Genomic DNA, 23,222 nt, shown 5'->3' on the forward strand with positions numbered 1-23,222 from the left:
CATGGTCATTCTATCACCAATTTCATGTTCATCGTCTGAATATAGCTGAAATATTGCTGCTCGGACGTTAAACCCCAACGCCCCGTGCAGGTCCGGGTGTTAAAAGAATAGGCCTGCAGCAGCACTAAGCTTGTCGTATAAGGCGACTAAATAGTGCTCAGAAACCTAGCCGGGGGCTAGGCGCTCTGCTCACAGAGCAACTGGGATGTGTGCCCCAGGTGGTGGAATGGGGTACCCCTGGCGTGTTACATGCTGGGGTTGTCAGGCTATAATACGGAAAACTTGACCGCAAACCATAGTGGTGCACCGTGTTGGGAAAGAAGCCACGTTCCTCGCACGTTAAAGAACCCTGCTGTGGTATTCTATAGGAGTAGGAACCTTTGCACTCCGCCACAGGAGGCTATATTGCCCGACCTTACCCATCCCCACTTTTTCCAGTGGCAATCAAAATTTGTCGACCCTATTATCCTTGTGACCCATCTTTTTTTTCATTTCATGTTCATTTTATCATCCATTTCATGTTCATTGTCTGAATATAGCTGAAATATTGCTGCTCGGACGTTAAACCCCAACAAACAAACATCCCATTTTTCATTTCCGCATCATTTCATGTTCATTTTCCCCGTGCAGGTCCGGATGTGAAAAGAATAGGCCTGCAGCAGCTATAAGCTTGTCGTAAAAGGCGACTAAATAGTGCTCAGAACCCTAGCCGGGGCTAGGGCGCTTTGCCCACGGAGCAACTGGGATGTGTGCCCCAGTTAGTGGAATGGGGTACCCCTGGCGTGTTACATGCTGGGGTTGTCAGGCTATAATACGGAAAACCTGACCGCAAACCATAGTGGTGCACCGTGTTGGGAAAGATGCCACGTTCCTCGCACGTTAAAGATCCCTACTGCGGTATTCTTCCGGAGTAGGAACCATAGGGCTCCGCCACAGGAGGCTAAATTGCCCGACCTTACCCACCTCTCCCTATTTCGTGTGGCAATCAAAATTTGTCGGCCCCATTGTCCTTGTGTCCCATCCCTTTTTCATTTCATCATCATTTCATGTTCATTTTATCATCAATTTCATGTTCATCGTCTGAATATAGCTGAAATATTGCTGCTCGGACGTTAAACCCCAACAAACAATCATGTTCATCGCCTGAATTAGTGGGAATTTTTCTCGCATGCCGATTTTTAGCTCACCTGGCCTAAGGCTATGTGGCCCCGTGCAGGTTTGGGTGTCGAATAGGCCTGCAGCAGCGCTAAGCTTGTGCTCAGAAACCTAGCATAGGCTAGGCGCTCTGCCAACAGAGCAACTAGGATGTGTGCCCCAGGTGGTGGAATTGGGTACCCTTGGCGTGTTACATGCTGGAGTTGTCAGGCTATAATACGGAAAACCTGACCGTAAACCATAATGGTGCACCGTGTTGGAAAAGATCCCACTTTCCTCGCACGTTAAAGAACCCTACTGTGGTAGGGGTAGGAACCATAGGGCTCCGTCACAGAAGGCTAAATTGCCCGACCCTACCCACCTCTCCCTATTTCTAGTGGCAATCAAAATTTCTCGACCCCATTGTCCTTGTGTCCCGCCCCATTTTTCATTTTATCATCCCTTTCATGTTCATCGCCTGAATATAGCTGAAATAATGCTGCTCGGGCGTTAAACCCCAACAAACAAACGAACAAACTGTGAAGTCGGCCTCATATCTTAACCTGCACTTAAATTGATTGAATGATTGTTGAGGCTTAATGTCCGAGCTGCAATATTGTAGATTGTTGTAAGTTGTAGATTTTTTTTATTCAAGATATTTTGGACAACACTTCACCACTTATAAATATGCATGTGTAATCATTTGTTATAACAATGAAATTACAAATGTATTGAAGTCTCGTGTATAAAAATTCAATACTTGTCATAATGTATTTTCTCGTTTGTATACTGTGGTATTCTCCCGGAGTAGGAACCATAGGGCTCCGCCACAGGAGGCTAAATTGCCCGACCCTACCCACCTCTCCCTATTTCCAGTGGCAATCAAAATTTCTCGACCCCATTGTCCTTGTTTCCCATCCCTTTTTCATTTCATCATCATCAAACAAAACAAACAAACCTCGTTTGTAACATGAATATTTAAGAACAAGATAAAACAAAATTAATTTAAGGAAATTATTAGCATCTCCAATTTTAAATTGAAAAGGAGCAGTTGTAATTCGCTCAGTTTCCACATGCTAAGATTTATTACAGATTCATAGTTGTAGTTTCGGTTTTAGAACAGAAATCTGTCAGTTTGTTTTTGTTAATTACACTAGTCCATATTTTAAGTTTCTGACATTGAGACACTTCTTATCATGTATGAATGTTGAATGCTGTTTTTTTTTCAAATACAAATGTACATGTATGCACAAGTCAACCTTAATTAATTGTGCTTTTTTTTACATCTATGTGGTCTTGGTCAATCTGAGGTTACTGGTTTTGATGCTACATGCCAATAGATCAAAATAATTGATGAAGAGTAGCTATCCCTCTCACAAAAGAATTCACTTTCCTGCAAGAAAAAACATACTCTGTCTAAATATAAGTAATGTGTTTTGATAATTTGTATTTATTACAAATATGGACCTACACTGGAATGAACATATATCCAAAAAAGTCCTTTACAGAAAATTATTTCCCGTTCTTATACACTACCTTTAGAAAATTTATGTCTAACATTGTGTATCTTTAAATCCCATACATTAGTAGAAAAAGTATCTATTGACTAATAAAATGTAATTATGCAGTAGTTTTATATGCATAATCATGAAAATTATAAAAGAATGACAAATGTCTACAGTACAGTTGGATGTCAACAAGTGCTCATATTCTTTGTTTTTGTGTTGGAATTTGGAGAATATTTAGTTCATGCTTTTAAAGCTCTGATTTGGCCATGCAGATGGACAGGAATTAAAAAGCATCATGATTTATTTAAACTGAGGATGGGAAAACTCTGACATCTCAATGTATAATGAAGAAATACTTTGAAGGAAGAAAAAAGGCCCTCTTTAATTTTGTAAATCATCTACAGTACAACCTACTTCCCACATTTTCTTGTAAAGAGTGCATTTTGATTTACATTTATTTGTAATGCAGACCTAGCTTCCCCAAATATAAGACGGTTGTTTAGTAATTTAACTGAACAAAACAACCAGCGTTTTAAGGGATTCACAGAGATCACTGCAAACGACCCCCCAACAATTTATAAAAAGAAATAAATGTTCACGTCAACATGTCCTTCAAGAGTAAAGAAAAAAAATGATTCAATCGAGAATGAATTACGAGAAAGGAAGATGATTATGATAGCGAAAAATATCATGAAACACATGATGAGCTATTGGTGTTTGGGCTAGGTACCCTTTGTACATCACACCGTGACGTACAACACGGTGCACTACTACGGTTTGCAGTTATGTAACATGCCAGGGGTACCCCATTCCAGCCCCGTGCAGGTCCTCAGCAGCGCCAAGTTTGTCGTAAAAGGCGGCTAAATAGTGCTCAGAACCCTAGCCGGGGGGGGGGCTAGGCCGCTCTGTCCACAGAGCAACTGGGTTGTGTACCCCTGGCGTGTTACGTGCACCGTGTTCGGAAAGATGCCACGTTCCTCGCACGTTAAAGAACCCTGCTGTGGTATTCGATACAAGGAACCTTTGCGCTCCGCCACAGGAGGCTAAATCGACCGACCCTACCCATCCCTCCTGTTTTCTAGTGGCAATCTAAATTTGTCGACCTTGTTGCCCTTGTCGGCTTGTGTTCCATCCCTTTTTTATTTCATCATCATTTCATGTTCATCGTCTGAATATAGCTGAAATATTGCTGCTCGGACGTTAAACCCCAACAATCAATCAATCAATCCAGTCATGGACTAATACGAAGCCTCGACAGCATTCCATTCACAGAAACTTGCTCCCATTATTAAGTGTGCATTCGGCTAACATTCGTGTTTATATTCTAATTTCCAGTCGGGCTGCATATTTGATAATGGGAGCAAGCCCCTGTGTTCCATTGGAATAGTTGGAAACATTTTTTTCCCGAATTATATGCATTGAAAGAAGTCGAATTGGCTTTAATTTGTCTTTCTTTATAAATTAGTATTAGGCTGTTTTTTTGTATTAATATCATTTTCCGCTATTATTGGATTTGTACATTAAAATTGGGAAAAAAATGTTATCTCCCTTTGATAATTCTTTTATTTGCTAATTTAACAATATTGAATTATCTATGTTTTAATCTAATGTAACGACTTCATTTTAAATTTAGTTTCATATTTTAAAAATAAATTTAATAGCTAAGTTTTGCTTAAGTAATGATATATTTGTAGGTAGTCCACAATTGCTAAACCCTTTGTAATGCATGTTGAAATAAGTATTTATAGTTCGAGATATCTATTAGGAATTAGCTTTGCGCAGTGGCGGTACCATAGCCGATGAGGTTTATCCGAGGCGTGGTTATTGCTAGTTGAAAACTATACCCAATACCCCGCGCAGATGCCTGAAATATGGCAGCTGTCGCAATTTCTGAACGCCTCCACGGAGGCAAGATTAACGAAAACATTGAGATTTTATAGAGTTGGACTTTAGCTATATATATACGCTCACTTGAGATAGCCTACTTAATACGTAATTATAATCAAGTTTTAAAGCAGCGCTAAGCTTGTCGTAAAAGGCGACTAAATAGTGCTCAAAAGCTTAGCCAGTGGCTAGGGCGCTCTGCCCACAGAGCAACTGGGTTGTGTGCCCCAGGTGGTGGAATGGAGTATCCCAGGCGTGTTACATGCTAGGGTCGTCAGGCCATAAGACGGAAAACCTGGCCGCAAACCATAGTGGTGCACCTTGTTGGGAAATATACCACGTTCCTCGCACGTCAAAGAACCCTGCTGTGGTATTCGGTAGGAGTAGGAACCTTTACGCTCCGCCATAGGAGGCTAAATTGCCCGACCCTACCCATCCCTCCCTATTTCTAGTGGCAATCAAAATTTGTCGACCGTATTATCCGTGTGTCCCATCCCAATTTTCATATTATTATTATCATACATGTATCATGTTCATCGCCTGATAATAGCAGAAATATTGCTACTCGGGCGTTAAATCCCAACAATCAATCAATCATTGAAGTAAATAACATTTTCAAAAATTTTCGCGTTTTTTTTTTGTTTTTTGTTTGTTTGTTTGTTTGTTTGTTTTTTTTTTTGGGGGGGGGTATTTATTTTTGCATGTTAAAAATTTGGAATATAGGATGAATGTACATGTCCAATTTAAAATATCTTTTATCTAATTTAAATTAACCCCTTTAATACTTCATCAACTGTCGGATTCTTTACATATTATATATGTTATTTTGTAAAAATACATTATTGTTCCTTTTGCAACTTAATCATAATTCTTTTGTTTTGTGACTATGCTCTTCATGGGCCCTTTGAACATATTTCTTCTTAAGTCAATACCCGACTTTATAAGTATTCCAAAATGCTTTTGTGTTTTATTATTATTCATCTTTGTCTTTGTATTTATAGTGTTATGCTCAATCTAATATAAGGCTTCATCGCCTTTTTTACTCTGATACTTTACATTCTGTGATTTTTCATTAACAAAACTACAAATTATAATTGTTTTGTCATCTCTCCATTTGTGTATATTGTTGAAAAAGCAATAAAAACGATTAAAGGGACAGTCTACAATCCCCGACAACCTCTGTCACGATCAAGCTACAATATTTTAACTTGGCAGTGCGATGGGATGATCATTTCCCAGGGAATGAGGCACGACTCCACAAAATCAGGCATTGTGTGAAATAACAATTCTACGTTCAATATCTGAGATAGTTTAAGTGATCCTTTGCTTTCAAGAAAGTCTTATGTCTCTAAGATAGTTTTGCGTATCCTTCGTAAGTCTTTCGAACGTCTAGAAATGTATCCGAAATGAAGACAGGGTTGATGTACAATATCGTCTTCTTTTAAGAATTCACTCATTATTTATGTTCTAATGAATGACCTCATGAAATATAATGATGTCCAGGATAACATTTTCATTTTGTCAACACAAGGATTTCTATACTAGACGAACTCCTTGGTCAACATGTGCGGTCACATTTTCCGTAATAATCAATCGATTTATCTAATTTTAACCCATTTGTTTGTTTATGGTTCTGATAGAAACACGGAAGTTTTTCATAAAAATCAAGATCTGTTTGTTCTGAAAAGAGATTGAGTTGTCTCTCATTGTTTTGGACTACGGGTAGGTTGTATGATGTTAAAACGGTTTTTGAAGTACGTTTTAGAGACAGCTTGTGAATCGTTCGACTTATCACTACCTAAATTGAAAGTTGTCACGTGTTTGATGAATTTTAAATATATTTAGCTTATATATGTTGCTAGCATTCAAGGGTTAACCGAATTGATGTGCTTTCCTTTTTTCACTTATTGAACTAGTATGATATATTTCATGTGAAACATATATTGTGAATGCCATCACTGGCCAGCATTATACCTTGATAGATGTATATTTATTTCAGCGGTGTCTATATTTGGAACGAACTGTAATTTTCTCTTGTTGTGAAATATTTCGAAGTTGCTCGGCCGGATTGTTAATCCTTTCTTGACGCCGTCAGGTATGGTTTAAACATATTAAATTCTTTTGAAAAAAAATTACTTGCATACATGTAAAATAAGACATGTTTCTATGTAAGTTCGAATCAAGTAATATAGTCTGTTACAGTGTGAATGATGTAAGGGGCTTGTATATATTGATAACTTTATTTAACTTACATGACCAAAAAAACTCCGGAAAGGAGCTGACGATCGTACCTCTCAGATTAGAAACGGAAGACTGTCGCTTTTAAGTACTTTCAAAGGAGAATTTTTTTCCTATCTGAGTATATGTTTACGTTTTCTTTCTAGAATTTTGTTGTGTTTTACACGACATGGACGCTAACACTAAGTCTCAGCTAATACTTTGTTTGGGAGGTGCCTTTAATCCAATTCATACTCGGCATGTCATGGCTATGGTCATAACTAAACAATGGATAGAGGCAAATACAGACCATAAGGTTATAACTGGAAAACTAGCTGTGTCAACTGACGGCTACGTCCAGACCAAAACACGTAAATCTGGTGACAGGTGTATAAAATCACACCACAGGATTAAGTTGTGTGAACTTGCTTGTCAAGAATATAGTGATTGGCTGTCGCCATACTACCGGTCCTGTGGATCAGCTGCTGAATGTGGTGAAAGGACGAAAAGAGACCTGATAAAATCCACTGGCGATACAAATATTGATATTGCCGTGATAGTGGGAGCAGACAGAGCCGTGAATAAGTCAGGATTTGCTAAATGGCACAAAGTATCAAAACATATCACTATATGTATAGGAAGGAAAGGAGAAACAGCGGAAGTTAGAGACAAGTTTTCAATAGACAAAGAGTTGGGTGAAGTTAAAAACGATTTTTACTTCATACCCGAAGAACTAGATAATGTTAGCTCAACTTTTGTAAGACAACAATTGAAGGAACTAGATGGATCTGACAAAACAAAAGTTATCGATAAATTAGTTTTTGATGGATTTATTACTGAAAAACAAGGGCAATACATCTTGGAAAATGAAGAAGACCTCTATTTTAATATGTAAACACCAATCAGTTACAAGAAATTTGTACATGTACGTAGCTAATAACTGATGTTACATTGTATGATAATCTGTACCACGAAAGAAATGGCTGAATCTAACGCTGAATAAAGTGGTAAAATATGGTTCAAACAGTCGAGCTGATCTGTAGCGAGGAAAAAAACCTTTCGAGTAAATTTGGGAGGAAATCACGATTTCAACCAAAAAAATGTTTGTTCACATTTTAGGTTTCTGGCCAAATACTTGCCCTGTGTCAATCCACATATCCAGAACTATATCAAGCTTGAATGTTGTGTCCATAACTTTCCCGTGTGTTCGGTCTAAGGTGGCCAAGCTGTGTTTTGCAAAGCAACGCAACTGGACTAATTTCATATACCAGTTCCTTATAACTTAGAAGGAACAGGTGATATAAAATGAGAAAACGATACGAAATGATTGATTGATTGATTGATTGATTGTTGGGGTTTAACGCCCGAGCAGCAATAGTTCAGCTATATTCAGACGATGAACATGAAATGGATGATAAGATGATGAAATGAAAAATGGGATGGGACACAAGGATAATAGGGTCGACAAATTTTGATTGCCACAAGAAAAAGGGGAGGGATGGGTAAGGTCGGGCAATTTAGCCTCCTGCGGTGGAGCCCTATGGTTCCTACTCCTATCGAATACCACAACAGGGTTCTTTAACGTGCGATGAACGTAGCATCTTTCCCAACACGGTGCACCACTATGGTTTGCGTTCAGGTTTTCCGTATTATAGCCTGACAACCCCAGTATGTAACACGTCAGGCGTACCTCATTCCACCACCTGGGGCACACATCCCGGACACCTGGACCTGCACGGTGATCGATACGAAATGAAAAATCTCAAGATACAAAAATACATAGTATATTTTTTTTCAAATTTCTGTATGCTGTACAAATGTACACGCCCCGTGCAGGACCCGGTGTCAAATGAATATGCCTGCAGCAGCGCTAGCCCCGTGCAGGTCCGGGTGTAAAATGCTTTTTTTTTGTTGCTATTTTTAATGTTATTTTTTCCAAAATCTCCTTTGACACTACTTGACCAATTGGAACCAAACTTGGTGTGAATATTCCTCGGGGTATCATGCATAGAAATGATGTTGGGATTTTTGATCCGTCGAAAAACATGGCCGCCGTTACTAAAAATAGAAGAAAGGGGTCAGACAGTAGTTGTTCACATGTCTCCAAAACTGTTAGATTTAGCAAAACTATTTTATAGCTGAAATGACCCTTATTATAAGGCCTTCAAAAGTCTTCAGGGATCAAAGTTGTCATGTGACTCCTTGTAAGAGTTATTGCCCTTGAAAGATGAATTTTTACAGTTTTCAGCCAATATCTTGAAAACTGTAATAGAAAGAAACTTTCGATTTCTGAAATGATTCTTATATGTCTTCGTAAGTCAAATTGTTGGACAACTCCTTGTTTATTGCCATTGAAAGACCAACTTTAACATGGTGAGCGATTCAGGCTCAAGGGAGCCTTTTGTTTGACGTTTTTTGTTTTTTTTTTTTTTTTAATGTTATTTTTTTCAGCAATCTTTGACATCATTTGACTAATTGGAACCAAACTTGGTATGAATGTTCCTTGGGGTATCCTGCATAGAACTGATGTTGGAATTTATTATCCCTTGAAAAACATGGCTGCTGTTGCATACAAAAAAAAAGCCCCCGTGTAGGTCCGGGTGATAAAAGAATAGGCCTGCAGCAGCGCTAAGCTTGTCGTATAAGGCGACTAAATAGTGCTCAGAAACCTAGCCGGAGGCTAGGCGCTCTGCCTACAGAGCAACTGGGATGTGTGCCCCAGGTGGTGGAATGGGGTACCCCTGGCGTGTTACATGCTGGGGTTGTCAGGCTATAATACGGAAAACCTGACCGCAAACCATAGTGGTGCACCGTGTTGGGAAAGATGCCACATTCCTCGCACGTTAAAGAACCCTGCTGTGGTATTCGATAGGAGTAGGAACCTTTGCGCTCCGCCACTGGAGGCTAAATTGCCCGACCTTACCCAACCCCCTTTTTACAGTGGCAATCAAAATTTGTCGACCCTATTATCCTTGTGACCCATCCTTTTTTTTTATTTCATGTTCATTTTATCATCCATTTCATGTTCATCGTCTGAATATAGCTGAAATATTGCTGCTCGGACGTTAAACCCCAACAAACAAACAAACAAAAAGAACATAAGGGGTCAGACAGTAGTTTTTGTAATATATCTCCAAAACTGTTAGGTTTAGCCAAGTTCTGACTGGGTAAACGTGTTCAGTATGATAAGATCTATCTGTGGTCAAATTTTCATTTTAATCTGATAAGCTATGTTGGAGTTACTGCCATCTGTTTCGACAACTTTTTGCTATTTTGATGTTATTTCATTTAGAAATCTTCTTCTCTGACACTACCTGACCAATTGGCATCCAACTTGGTATGAATATTCCTTTGGGTATCATGCAGATAACTGATCTGGGGATATTTGATCCGTTGAAAAACATGGCCACCGTTACTTTGTTTGTTTGTTGGGGTTTAACGTCCGAGCAGCAATATTTCAGCTATATTCAGACGATGAACACGAAATTGATGATAAAATGAACATGAAATGATGATGAAATGAAAAAGGGATGGAATACAAGGACAATGGGGTCGACAAATTTTGATTGCCACTGGAAATGGGGAGAGGTGGGTAGGGTCGGGCAATTTATCCTACTGTGGCGGAGCCCTACGGTTCCTACTCCGGGGGAATACCACAGTAGGGTTATTTAACGTGCGAGGAACGTGGCATCTTTACCAACACGGTGCACCACTATGGTTTGCGGTCAGGTTTTCCGTATTATAGCCTGACAACCCCAGCATCTAACACACCAGGGGTACCCCATTCCACCACCTGAGGCACGCAACCCAGTTGCTCTGTGGGCAGAGCGCCCTAGCCCCCGGCTAAGGTTCTGAGCACTATTTAGTCGCCACCGTTACTAAAAATAGAACATAGGGATCAGACAGTAGTTTTTCGTATATATACATCTCCAAAACCGTTAGGTTTTGACAAACGCTTTCAATTGCTAAAGCCCCGTGCAGGTCCGGGTGTCAAAAGAATAGGCCTGCAGCAGCGCTAAGCTTGTCTTAAAAGGCGACTAAATACTGCTCAGAAACCTAGCCGGGGCTAGGCGCTCTGCCCACAGAGCAACTGTAATGTGTGCCCCAGGTGCTGGAATGGGGTAACCCTGGCGTGTTACATGCTTGGGTTTTCTGGCTATAATACGGAAAATCTGACCGCAAACCATAGTGGTTCACCGTGTTGGGAAAGATGCCACGTTCCTCACACGTTAAAGAACCCTGCTGTGGTATTCGATAGGAGTAACCTTAGCGCTCCGCCACAGGAGGCTAAATTGCCCGACCCTACCCATCCCTCCCTTTTTCGTGTGGCAATCAAAATTTATCGACCCTATTATCCTTGTGTCCCATCCCTTTTTTCATTTCGTCATCATTTCATGTTCATTTTATCATCCCTTTCATGTTCATCGCCTAAATATAGCTGAAATATTGCTGCTCGGGCGTTAAACCCAAACAATCAATCAATCAATTAATTGCTAAAATGATCCTTATTATAAGGCCTTCAAAAGTCTTTCGGGATCAGAGTTTTCAGGCGACTCCTTGTAAGAGTTATTGACCTTGAATGATAAAAAATGACATTTTTTTTAGCTTTCCGCCAATATCTTGAAAACTGTAATAGAAAGAAACTTTCAATTTCTGAAATGATTATATGTCTTCGTAAGTCAAATTGTTGGACAACTTGTTAAATTTTTGAAAGACAAACTTTAATCAGGTGAGCGATTCAGGTTCCTGGGAGCCTCTTGTTTAGGAAGGTATCTTGAGTATATTGATTGAGACAATTTTCTAACGACATATGTAGAATATTCACAAGTTACATTTTGTTCTATTGTCAGGCCCTGTCTTGTATAGTAACTCAATAGCCCCGTTCAATATTTAGATATATGCTTTCTGTATTGATATTTGTAAAGGATCAATATGCATTTCATCAAAGATGAAATAAAAGCTTTCAAATTGCTTACGTACTAACGACACATCTATAAAGATTTTCATGTGGACAAAATGAGAGGTATTCTATTATAAATATTCTCTTAAAGTAATAAACCTTAACAGAAAGTGTACCTTTGGTGTTTCATTTAAGTTTTGGCATTAATATCGTTCCAAAACGTTTTCAGGTCGAAGACTTGACTATTCAAGTAAGTCAATATGACCATCTTTGTTTTTTAATCCATGTGGTTCATGCATGTATTCCTATTCCATATATATGAGTAGTGTTCCTGCGAATATTTCTTGTAAAAACGCTTTTATCTTAAGCTTAACAACGAGAGAAACATTACTTCAAATCCGTTTCGATTTTCTGTAAAAAGAATTGAAAATGACAAAAACCACTTGTTGAGCAAATTTTATGCACCATCGCATGACACGACTACAAACACAGTTGGATTAGAGTGTAGATTACTGCTTCATTAATTTGAAATATGAACATGCAAAAGAAAGAAAAATGTCAAAGGAAAATCACAAAATCGATGGCGGATAAGCTTGCTGCGGAAGAATAATGGTGTTCTTAGATTTTACATGGTCTTTACTTGTTAACTAAGACATGAAGATGTCTTAGTCTCGATTACTCATTTACTACGGTATTATTTTGTCCATTTAGAAAATATAATGCCGAGGTAAACATGACATTACCATTTTATTGATACGTGTAGAAAAGTTACTGTAGATAAATAACCTATCATTTACCCAACCTCACTAAGAAGTTAGTTGAAGTCATAAATTTGTGTCTGTCTTTAAGAAACTTAGAAAAAAAATCTCAAAACTTTAAAACCAAGTCGCTAATTTAGCCAAAACTTGGCAGGATTCGTGTATGAAAAGTCTACCTTTCAACAAGATGTCAACATGCGGAAATCACTTTAGACCATTCTATGTCAAAACATTAGGTTTAAACTTAATTTTTGTACGAAAATGTAACAATGATTTTATATGGCGAACTGTGTGATTACTGACCTATGTTTCATATTTCAATTACTAATTACTGACTGTTTTCTAAGCAACTTGTAGCATTGTTATGAAACTTTGTTGAGTGTAATATAACCACATGGAAATGAGCATACTAGCTGTCAGGGCTTTTAGTTTGAACTAAAATTGTACAAATGACGGCTGTTGGAACTTAGGCATTTTTCAGCAAAATTTGGTCTGATGCGTTGTTCACAACTCCTCCTTAACGACTTGTTGGACTGTTATAAAACTTAATGGGGTGTCAGATTACCATATTGGGATGTGCCTATTGTCATGAATTATGTTTGGACAAAAAATGTATAGATGACAGCTGTTGGAACTTTAAAATCTTCTCTGACACTACCGCCCCTTGCAGGTCCGGGTGTCAAAAGAATAGGCCAACATCACCGCTAAGCTTGTAGGCGCTCTGCCCACAGAGCAACTAGGTTGTGTGCTCCAGGTGGTGGAATGGGGTACCCCTGGCGTGTTACATGCTGGGGTTGTCAGGCTATAATACGGAAAACCTGACCGCATAGTGGTGCACCGTGTTGGGAAAGATGCCACGTTCCTCGCACGTTAAAGAACCCTGCTGTGGTATTCGATAGGAGTAGGAACCTTCGCGTTCGGCCACTGGAGGCTAAATTTCCCGTCCTTACCCATCCCTCCCTTATTCTAGTGGCAATCAAAATTTGTCGACCCTATTATCCTTGTGTCCCATCCAATCGTTCATCATTTCATCATCATTTTGTGTTCATTTTATCATCCATTTCATATTCATCGTCTGAATATAGCTGAAATATTGCTGCTCGGACGTTAAACCCCAACAATCAATCAATCTCTGGCACTACCCGACCAATTGGAACCAAAGTTGATATGAATGTCCTTTATGGTATTTTCCTTAGAACTGATGTAGGGATTTTTGATCCGTGGAAAACATGGCTGCTACTACTTAAAATATAAGAAAGGGGTCAGTCAGAAGTTTTTCTCGTATATTTCCAAAACCATCAGGTTTAGCCAAACTCTTTCGACTGCTGAAATAATCCTTTTTATAAGGCCTACAGAAGTCTGCAATAGATCAAAGTTGTCGGACGACTACTTATAAGAATTATTGCTCTTGAAAGGTAAAAAATCACGTTTTTTTTCAGTTATACTTTTTATTAGCAACTCGGCGGGTGTTTCTAGAAAAAGCAGAGGCCGCAAACCCTACAGGTACACCTGGTCCATGCTCCCAGTATTTAGTAGAGTCCGAGTTTGTTACTTTGTATGTATGATTTTGGTTAATTTATGTTCTTAGTTGTATTTGTCTGTTTTCCACTCCTGGTAATTGTCCCTGGATTACATTCTTTTGATTTCCGCTAGAATCTTGGTTCCCTTGATTACTCCTTCGGCCAATGATAGAGAGAAAGAAACTTTTAATTGCTGAAATGATCCTTATAAGTCCTACCAAAATCGTCTTGAGTCAAATTTGTTGGACAACTCCTTGTTAAATTTATTGCCATTGAAAGGCAAACATTCAACCAGGTGAGCGATTCTGGGAGTCTCTTGTTAATATTTTTGTCTGATTTTGAAAATGTTCAATTGAATTTCAAGTTTTGTGCTGGAGGATGGGAGATTTTTGCTCTTGGGAGTCTTTGATATTTCGTTGATGAGAATTGCGTTTGTTTTGTCTCATAGCATTCGTCCCTTAATTCGACGATTTACCGGTTTTAATATAATAAAAAAAACATTCCCGTATCATTTATGACAGACTTTAAAATTTATTGCTCTGAGACAGTAGATACAGCAAATAATTTCTTTGGAGATGGAATACATATTACATGATCTATCGATTATAGCATATATACGATGTTTGGATCATTACCAAGGATAAATAATTGATAGTTCTGGCTTTTGTTTGATCTTTCAAATTTGTCGCCTATAATATTTCCCTAGTTCCTCTTAGATGTTATATATTATAATCTACTGAGATTATCCACAGGAGGTTTATCCGTATATATTTCATTGGACGGAACGTTAGAAACATGTTAAAAATAATGATATTGCTGTAAGTTTTGACAGTATGATTTTCATACTATGTGGACCCGTGCAGGTCCGGCTGTCAAAAGAATAGGTCTGCAGCAGCGCTAAGCCTGTAAAGGGCGACTAAATAGTGCTCAGAACCCTAGCCGGGGGTCAGGGGGCTCTGCCCACAGAGCAACTGGGTTGTATGCTCCAGGTGGTGGAATGGGGTACCCCTGGCGTGTTACATGCTGGGGTTGTCAGGCTATTATACGGAAAACCTGACCGCAAACCATAGTGGGGTAACGTGTTGAGAAAGATTCCACGTTCCTCGCACGTTAAAAAAAACACTACTGTGGTGTTCTTCCGGAGTAGGAAACCATAGGGCTCCGCCACAGGAGACTAAATTGCCCGACCCTACCTACCTCTCCCTATTTCCAGTGGCAATCAAAATTTCTCGACCCCATTATCCTTGTGTCCCATCTCATTTTTCATTTCATCATCATTTCATGTTCATTTTATCATCCACTTCATGTTCATCGCCTGAATATAGCTGAAATATTGCTGCCTTAGCGTTAAACCCCAGAAAACAAAAACAAAAAAACATAGTACTTTTGGTAATCCATACCACAATTAGAACAATATTTAAAAATCCCCTTTGAACAATAAGTCTAAAAAAAGCAACTACCACAAAGAAGATGAAAGAAAAAAACAGAAAAAAACAATGCCAAAACTATGCTTGTATCTCCTCGCAGTGATAAAAAATTACTGTGATCTTAACCTTTGACTTAAAAAAAACATACGATTTCAGATTAGGTGCCCCGTTAATATCAAAATCAATTGAAGGGGATTATTAAGGTCGGACGTTACCTTGACCTTTAACTTGAAACGCGAACGGTTCTTAAGCCAATACAAGCATTATTAAAATACATTAAGGCTTACAGCTATTGTAGCATTCCCATGACAGGAAGCATAATGATTTCGATGTAAAGTTAGCCATTTTTAAAGTTTTCATATCATGCAAAAATTCACCTTTTTGTATACAACTGTACGTGTATCACATTGAGACCAACTAGACCACAGACTGGTCAATTAAGCGTATGATTAAACCATTGGCAAAACGTGAGCTGGTTGTGTCTCACAGAATGACGTAGCTCAGTGGTTTGTAAGCACTGCAAAGCGGCTGTGTACTGGTATAGTGCTGTCGTCGTCGGCATCCGTAGACACTTGGTTCTCGAGCCACAATTTGAATATTAGTTGGTTGATCAAAACTACAAAAGGAAGGTTGGTATTGATGGGGATATGACCGCAACCGTTTTAAAATTAGGGGCCAATATGGAGTCTTGGACAAACATTTCATAGACTTTAATTACATAACTCCTGTAAAAGGATAGGAATGTCTATGTTATTGTTCCACAATATTCTACACCACATTGGTCGGACTTGCATCTGTTTTTTTTTTTTTTTTTTTTTTTTTTTTGGGGGGGGGGTTAAGACTTGAACCTTGTAGGAGTTACGGACCAAAAAGGGGTCTGAAACAAGCATTTTCTTTGTCTCGGTACAATAACTTGAGTAAAAATGAATCGATCTCATATAAATTTTACAACAAGGTGCCATGCCACAAAAGAGAGACTGACTGACTTTTGGGTTCTGATCTAAGCCTAGTAAGAATAAGGGGCTATAAAGAGGCCATAAACAAGTACTTTTCCTGATTTCCGGAAAATAATTTGAGTGAAAGGGAATGGATCGCTTTGAAATTGTACCATAAGGTGGCATAGCCCCACAGGGAATTTGGGATTGACTTGGCAGGTTATGACTTGAACTATTTAGGAATAAGGGTGAAAAAGGAACCACTTCAGTATTATCCTGTTACAAATATCTAATCGTAATCCAAGTTCAAAGTAACAAGTTATTAAAAATAGTGTGTCCCCAACTGTTCAGGGCTCGACCTTTGTGGTTGTATTAAGCTGCACTCTGCGATTCATTTTATTTAAACCCGAAGTTCTCTGTACAACGCTAGCTTAACACCCTCGGGAAATATCGTTCATCAAAGACTGTAATTTGCAAATGAATTAATCATTATGGCTTCTAGACATTTTATACAGCTTTGATAAGTTGATTTCAATATATCATTCAAAGTTTTGAAGGATGAATTACATCACTTCTGTTCCAATTTGGATTTTAATATTTGAAAACAAAGCATTTCTCACATCATAATTCCAATTTACCGTAGAGAGTTTAAAAGCTGTTTTGCAATTGTCATTTTAATCTGCCTACAAGAATTAGGGTCATTTTACATGCGTTAAGTTTGCCATTGAGGGATTATGAACACAGGATTATAATCACGGATCAATTATTTCACAAAGGCATTCAGTGGAAATTGACAACTAGCGAAAACAACAAAGGCAGCCTATTGTAGCGGTCATGTCATAATGTCACACGCATGTGTAAAAGTAAAGAAGGTTTAACGACATTGGGATATACCGTTATTATAAGGTACGTCGGAAATATGAACAGGTGTGGTATGTAAAGTTCTCTACAGGTAAGAGATCTTCGTTTTGTTTTAGAGTAGGAAATTTATTGGTCTGAATATCTTTTGAATTGTAATATTATATATATGGTATGTGTTAAAAAGAAATATTTAAGGACACTTTTTTAATCGTGTGATACATTTTAAGTTCTAACATAGGATGGTACATGCATCGTACTGCATAGTACTGCATATCTATATTCAGCTGAATTAACAAGAAGAGTAAAGCGAGTGTATACAGGTCTTAATTATGTAAAAAATCAACTGCGACTTTCTCAACCATATATATATGTATTCACACTATTACCATGTAGGGGTGGAATGCATACTGTTGTATATGTGTTCTATTAACGTGCGGACGAATTCTGTATTCAGACGAAAACCTTATTACTTGGTACTGCAGCAACACACATAATATTTGATACATATATACATACACATATTTATATACATAATAACACCCAGCTGAACTGTCCCGTACTACCATACATCGTGTACTAAGTTACACCCCTAGATTAATCCTACGAGGAGGAATGACCCGGTAAGGGAAAGCGATATTTTTATAGCCTAGCTGCCCGAGTGGTCCAGGGCGCTGGACAAGGCGGTGTTGCCATAGATGTCACAGCGGTACGAGTTCGAGTTCGCATCGCAAATTTGACAGTTCTAACATCGTTGGGAATTTTTCAGACCCTTCTATAAGTTTACATTATCTTCCCTGTTTCTATCTGATCCGATGGAGCTGTGTAGCGAATAGAGTCGTCTCATTATGAGCTCATGTTGCTTGTTTTTTTAGTCTTGATGTCTTGTTATGTGTATTATGTTATTCGGTTCGCTACATTGTGTATGTAGATAGTCTCTGTTTCATGTGATTTTTTATTATTATTTTGACATATTCGAATCGTCCCACTGCTGACGCTTCGGTATTTTTTTGCCGATATTTTATAATTTAAAGAACTTCATTTGATTTTCGATCCTAAATGATAATCTTCGAAAGATTAAGTCTCGAGCATCGTCTAATTTGATATTATGCAGGAATGCCTCAGTTCGTTGATTTTGGTCTGGTTTACATTCCCCTGTCTTTAACAGTTTCAAACGTGACACCTGAGTGTTCTATTCGGTTTTGTATGTTCACAGTTAAATCTCTTATTGAATGCATGACTTTCTGGTTTGTAATAACGTTTTAAAGATGGTTTCCCTGACTAATTGTCACTATAGGGTACTAGGGTCAGCGTTGTCAACTTGTATTTAATTTTATTAGGTGTGATAATATTTACTCGTTGAATGTATTTAACAAACGTTTAAAAGAAGAGCCCCGAACAACTCATTCCATGTACTATAAATATTTGTTTAATTGTCCAGTAGTCACACGGACCGCAGAAGTATAGATGTAAATTATCAAACACTACTTGCTGTTGAAGAAGTTACTACCAAACATTCGAGTTTAACAATAAAATGCTAACAAATGTAAACATAGCTGTTGACATTATTCATGACGATACGTTGAAAAATTTAAAGGAGATCAGGGGATTTATGACACTTTATTAAAGTAAATGTAATTGTATGAATCCATTGACATATACAATAAGCTTTTGAAGTTGATTGATGGGTTACCTATACACATAATTGCATTTTATTCAAAAGTCCTCGACTAAGTCTCACTTGTATGTTTAGAGATGACGTCCTCAAATTTCAACCAACAAAAGAAACAGATTTAATTATTTTTAAGATGAAATTAAATGCAGAGCGTAGTCCGGGAGCTTGAATACAAATAAAAGAATATTTTTATTTTACATCACAGTATAAAAAGTTAAATATTCTTATCGACACTCAGTAATTCTATTTTGAACCTATAAAAATCGAAATAAAATTTATTTTTTTGCTTGAAGAATCATGTTCTGAGGCGACCGAGTTATTTCACATTGACATTTTTGATATTTCTGCCTCGTAACATTCAGTTGATTAATTCTTTGCTAAGCCGGGTAAATAATGTGAATATAATGTTCGTGTTGTTAATTGTGATTCAATGCAATTTACAGCATTCTGATAAAACTTGAAGTTAATTATAACAGTACTGGTCTTGAACTTGTCGTAAATTCTTAAATTTGACAAATAGCAACTCCAAATAAGCTTCTTCGAACTGATTAAAAGTTCAATGGGGGACAACGAAAAATAAAAAAAATAAAGACTCCCATTAAAATAATAGAAATAGAGACTTCCATTAACACAAACTTGTATAATTAGGATGGAAGTGTTAGAATACACCTGCATGTAGATGTGACATATATTGTGGATAAATGGAGACGAAGTTCTATGAAGTACATAAATTTCTTGTCATGTACTTCGGTATAAATATCGTCGAACTTTCTCCAAACTTCTTATCAGACCTTTGTTTAAATAACAAAGTGCAAAGCCAATAAAATAGGATTTAAAACTTGTAGGAGATATTTAGGCAGATAAAATCTCCGATCTATTGATACCCCTGTTTCATCGGAATTTTATTCTAATTCTGAACCTTGACTAAACGTTATATGTAACCTTATTGTATTCTTGTAGTGCATATATTCATGTAATTTGTTTACATTTAATTTTAAAGCGCGTAATTAAAACAAATAAATCTGCAAAAATGTAATTTGAACTAAAGACTGTCTGTCTACCTTCGTTATGTTAGTCTTGTTGAACTATTTAAATAGTATCGTAACAGCTACGAATCCTTATTTCAGAAACTGTAAACATGACATCGACAGAAGGGGAGTATATTTCAACATCAAATTCTGAGGTTATGAAAAATCCTGAAGGAGATTTGGACAATAAAAGCAGCTCATCTTTACAAAATAGCGTGAGCAGTGGCCAACAGCAAAAAAAGCGTTCTGAAACAGAACGAACAAACAATAAACAACAAAATTCAGAAAGCATGAATGATGTGCTGAATAATACTCAGGAACAGGCAGGACGTTTTCAAAACAGCCCGGAAAATAATCAAACTGGGGGCAATGAAAGAGAGCATTCTGATGTTACATCTATTACTGTCCCAAAACCAGAAATGGGCTCAGAGACTTGGAAAGAACATGTAACGAAAAATCTTACAAGTGAGGATGAAGAAACCGAGCAATCACGAGAAAATAATCAAAACTGTGATGAGGACGAGTATGACCCTGATTTACACATATCAGATGAGGAAAGAAAAGCATTTGCTTTCATGTTGGAGAAGCGAAAGGAAGATTTAATAAAGCAAAAGGAAAAATTTCAAAACTGGGTAGATTCTATTACTCGTAGACGTATGTTTGCATTAAGCCGTATCCGTAAAATTAATAAATCTCATGCGCAGCGGATGGAATTTTATGACAAGATTGACAACTATCTTACCTCGGCTGAAACTGTGATAAGTTCAAATGCTCAAAGTATTGATTCGTCATCACAATCTAATATACCACATAAGTTTGAGGACATAGTGCGTGAAAACACTGGTTTTGTGCTCAATACAAGTACCCCTAAGGAAGACGAGTCTGTGAACACGGGTCGTGATGATTCATCGAAGAACGGCCAAGTTGATGTGAATTCTAATACTCAAAGTCCGATACTAAATGAATCTGCTCAAAACGTAACTAATTCTGTTTCAACTGATGGAAATTTAAACATTAATCATGATGTAGAAGTTGATTCTAATCTGAGTAGCAAAAATTCAAATAACAACGAAAATACTCCGAAAATTGTTCCTGTTAACTCGTGACACTTGTTATATATACACGCATGTAAATCATTAATGGTGCTGCCAATTCAGGCATAGACCGGAATCATTTTCAGTACGGTATTTAATTTTGCAAACATTATTTGAAAAATATTTGTATTATATGACATTAAAATGAAGCTTCATTTTCTTGTCTGGTTTAAAGAAAAAAAAAGAAAAGGCATTGGAGTGTTTTTCATAGATAGTAAATTTCGACTACAAAATTTCTCAATTCTGAATTCTCACAAACCAAATAGCAATGATACACTACAGTGACAAATATCATTTAACTGATTCTTTTTGGTTCCCACAAGAAAATCATCTGGCTGTCCATAATTGAATATACATCTCTTTGTAACGTCTTTGTTTGTATAAAATATGCCCGCTCAAGTACCGGTTGTACAGAAGAAATATACAATTCACAAAACTACACGGAAATCCATGTGGTTTTTGTAACAATTAGCAACTATGGTTTCTTCATTTTATCTTTAGTATCTTTAGATTATTTAACGTATTTATCCATGAAATTCTCGCCCTTTTCATTCTCTTAACCTAAACGTCTCAGAAGTTGACGACTTTAATGTTACACTGCGCCATCGGATCAAAATGATACAGGGAAGATAACGTAAGCATAAAAGGGTCAGAAAAATTCCAAACGATGTTAAAACTGTCAATTAGCGAAGCAAACCAGTTGTTTTGATTGAGAAACATTCGGATCATCACAGTTACGAGGGAGTAATCAAGGCACAATAATTTTAGCGGAAGTCAACCGATTTTAAAGCATATCGCATTCGTGCCATTCGGATGTTGAAGGCAAGCTAAAATCAGTGGTATAGAATATTTGACGATTAGAAACTTTGAAGACTTCAGTCTTTGATTTAATTGGTTGTTAAACATTTTAGCAATTAAACAGATGATTTTTGTAGACCACTAACTTGAGTACAGAACCATGCAACGCAACAAAGCAAATATCACCCAACCAAAAAACACTATTTTAAATCTGAATCTGTATCATTCACAAGTTTGGGTCTCGCATGCGTATTGTATATGAATATAAAACGCACGCGCAAGGCAGAGAAACACGACGATACTGACTTCGAAGTGTGGTACGAGCAACTAGATCCTGAACACAGTGGTCATAGGACTAAAAGAATGTCTCCATCATCACAATTTTACCTGAAATAATCATAAATTCATCTTTAATCATTGACGATGTGCGTCAGCAAACATCAATACCTACTTGCAGCATTTATATCTATTACTGTATCAATTTAATCGAGACAGACACGGGGAACATATCAAAATATGATAATCTTTTCAACTTTGATTCAAAACTAACTAGAGCAGATTTTGTTTCAGTTGTATCAAAGATAATATCTTTGGAAATAATTAGTCCCTGTGACATTATTATTGATTTAAGTAACTTGACCTGAACGCAGATTCAATTAGGATCGGATGTAGTTGTCTTCAAATGACAATATTATTACAAATATCCGATGCTTCAATCAGTCATTAGCGAGGTTTATGTAATGATTTTCGATAGTCTTTGATAGTTTTTGAAGGTACATCATTGAACATAACACTAACGTAGTAATGATGTTTTTTTCAACATTAACAGTAACTCTAATCACAAATTTGAAAGGTTAAGATAATTGGCTTGTAATCACACTGCATATTCTGAATTCTAGGGGAGAAAGTCTGAATTCATGTCTTTAAGAGATGTTATTCAAGAACATTAACCGTTAAATGTTATTATGCTAAAAGATTAAAAAATATATAAAATATATTAAATACTCGATTTCTAACAAAAGCGCATATAGATAATGAAAGCTAGGAAACCGTGATTAGAACGAGGAGTAGAACGAGGAGAATGTGCAATCATAATTATTTCTATAATTTGGAAATATTGTAGTAAAAAATCTCTAGTTATTTTGCGAATTATTGCCAAATTTGGACTATTATATTATAAGTATTATATTTACAAGAAAAATGTTACTGAAACAAGGGTCAGTGCTTTAACTGCATAATTAAACCTCCAATATGTATTCCATTTAAGTACTTAAGAGCAATACAGTGAGTATGATTGTGAGGTTCAACTCGTTGGTAGAAACAAGCATAGATTGTATAGTACTATGACGGTTGATTCATAGACTAGTTGGTTGGTTGATTTACATTCTACATCGACTAGTTTGTTGGTTGATTTACACTCTACATTGACTAGCTTGTTGGTTGATTTACACTCTACATTGACTAGTTTGTTGAAAGAAAGAAATAA

General features: G+C 37.2%; 3 protein-coding genes and 1 non-coding gene across 6 annotated transcripts in view; all 4 read left to right on the forward strand.

The window, feature by feature from the left end:
• The window catches only part of LOC148609162 (uncharacterized), a 461,126-nt gene that overhangs the window by 213,468 nt on the left and 224,436 nt on the right, over window positions 1-23,222 (forward strand). The gene's annotated exons all lie outside the window — the stretch shown is intronic.
• Window positions 4,413-4,551, forward strand: LOC148609165 (U4 spliceosomal RNA). Its single transcript, XR_015914849.1, has one exon. It is a non-coding gene; the product is annotated as a U4 spliceosomal RNA (small nuclear RNA).
• Window positions 6,113-7,767, forward strand: LOC148609166 (uncharacterized). 2 transcript variants are annotated; one of them, XM_088541329.1, is made up of 3 exons: window positions 6,113-6,248; window positions 6,526-6,621; window positions 6,911-7,767. In XM_088541329.1, the coding sequence occupies exon 3, from the start codon at window positions 6,934-6,936 to the stop codon at window positions 7,636-7,638; it is 705 nt and encodes a 234-aa protein (XP_088397455.1). In that variant the 5' UTR covers window positions 6,113-6,248; window positions 6,526-6,621; window positions 6,911-6,933; the 3' UTR covers window positions 7,639-7,767. The 2 variants fall into 2 exon arrangements, with proteins under 2 accessions (XP_088397455.1, XP_088397456.1); XM_088541330.1 differs by lacking the exon at window positions 6,526-6,621 and having other exon boundaries at window positions 6,138-6,248.
• LOC148609167 (uncharacterized) lies at window positions 16,944-21,314 on the forward strand. 2 transcript variants are annotated; one of them, XM_088541447.1, is made up of 2 exons: window positions 16,944-17,189; window positions 19,944-21,314. In XM_088541447.1, exon 2 carries the CDS (start codon window positions 19,955-19,957, stop codon window positions 20,948-20,950), a length of 996 nt encoding a protein of 331 aa, XP_088397573.1. In that variant the 5' UTR covers window positions 16,944-17,189; window positions 19,944-19,954; the 3' UTR covers window positions 20,951-21,314. The 2 variants fall into 2 exon arrangements, with proteins under 2 accessions (XP_088397573.1, XP_088397572.1); XM_088541446.1 differs by having other exon boundaries at window positions 16,948-17,235.

The sequence above is a fragment of the Perna viridis genome, chromosome 8 (assembly GCF_037379345.1).
Source record: "Perna viridis isolate PV_CMFRI_1.1 ecotype Kerala chromosome 8, ASM3737934v1, whole genome shotgun sequence".
Classification (NCBI taxonomy): domain Eukaryota; kingdom Metazoa; phylum Mollusca; class Bivalvia; order Mytilida; family Mytilidae; genus Perna; species Perna viridis.

Coding starts and splice junctions, on each gene's coding strand:
- LOC148609166 (XM_088541329.1), top strand. CDS start 6,934: ATGGACGCTAACACTAAGTCTCAGCTAATACTTTGTTTGGGAGGTGCC.
- LOC148609167 (XM_088541447.1), top strand. CDS start 19,955: ATGACATCGACAGAAGGGGAGTATATTTCAACATCAAATTCTGAGGTT.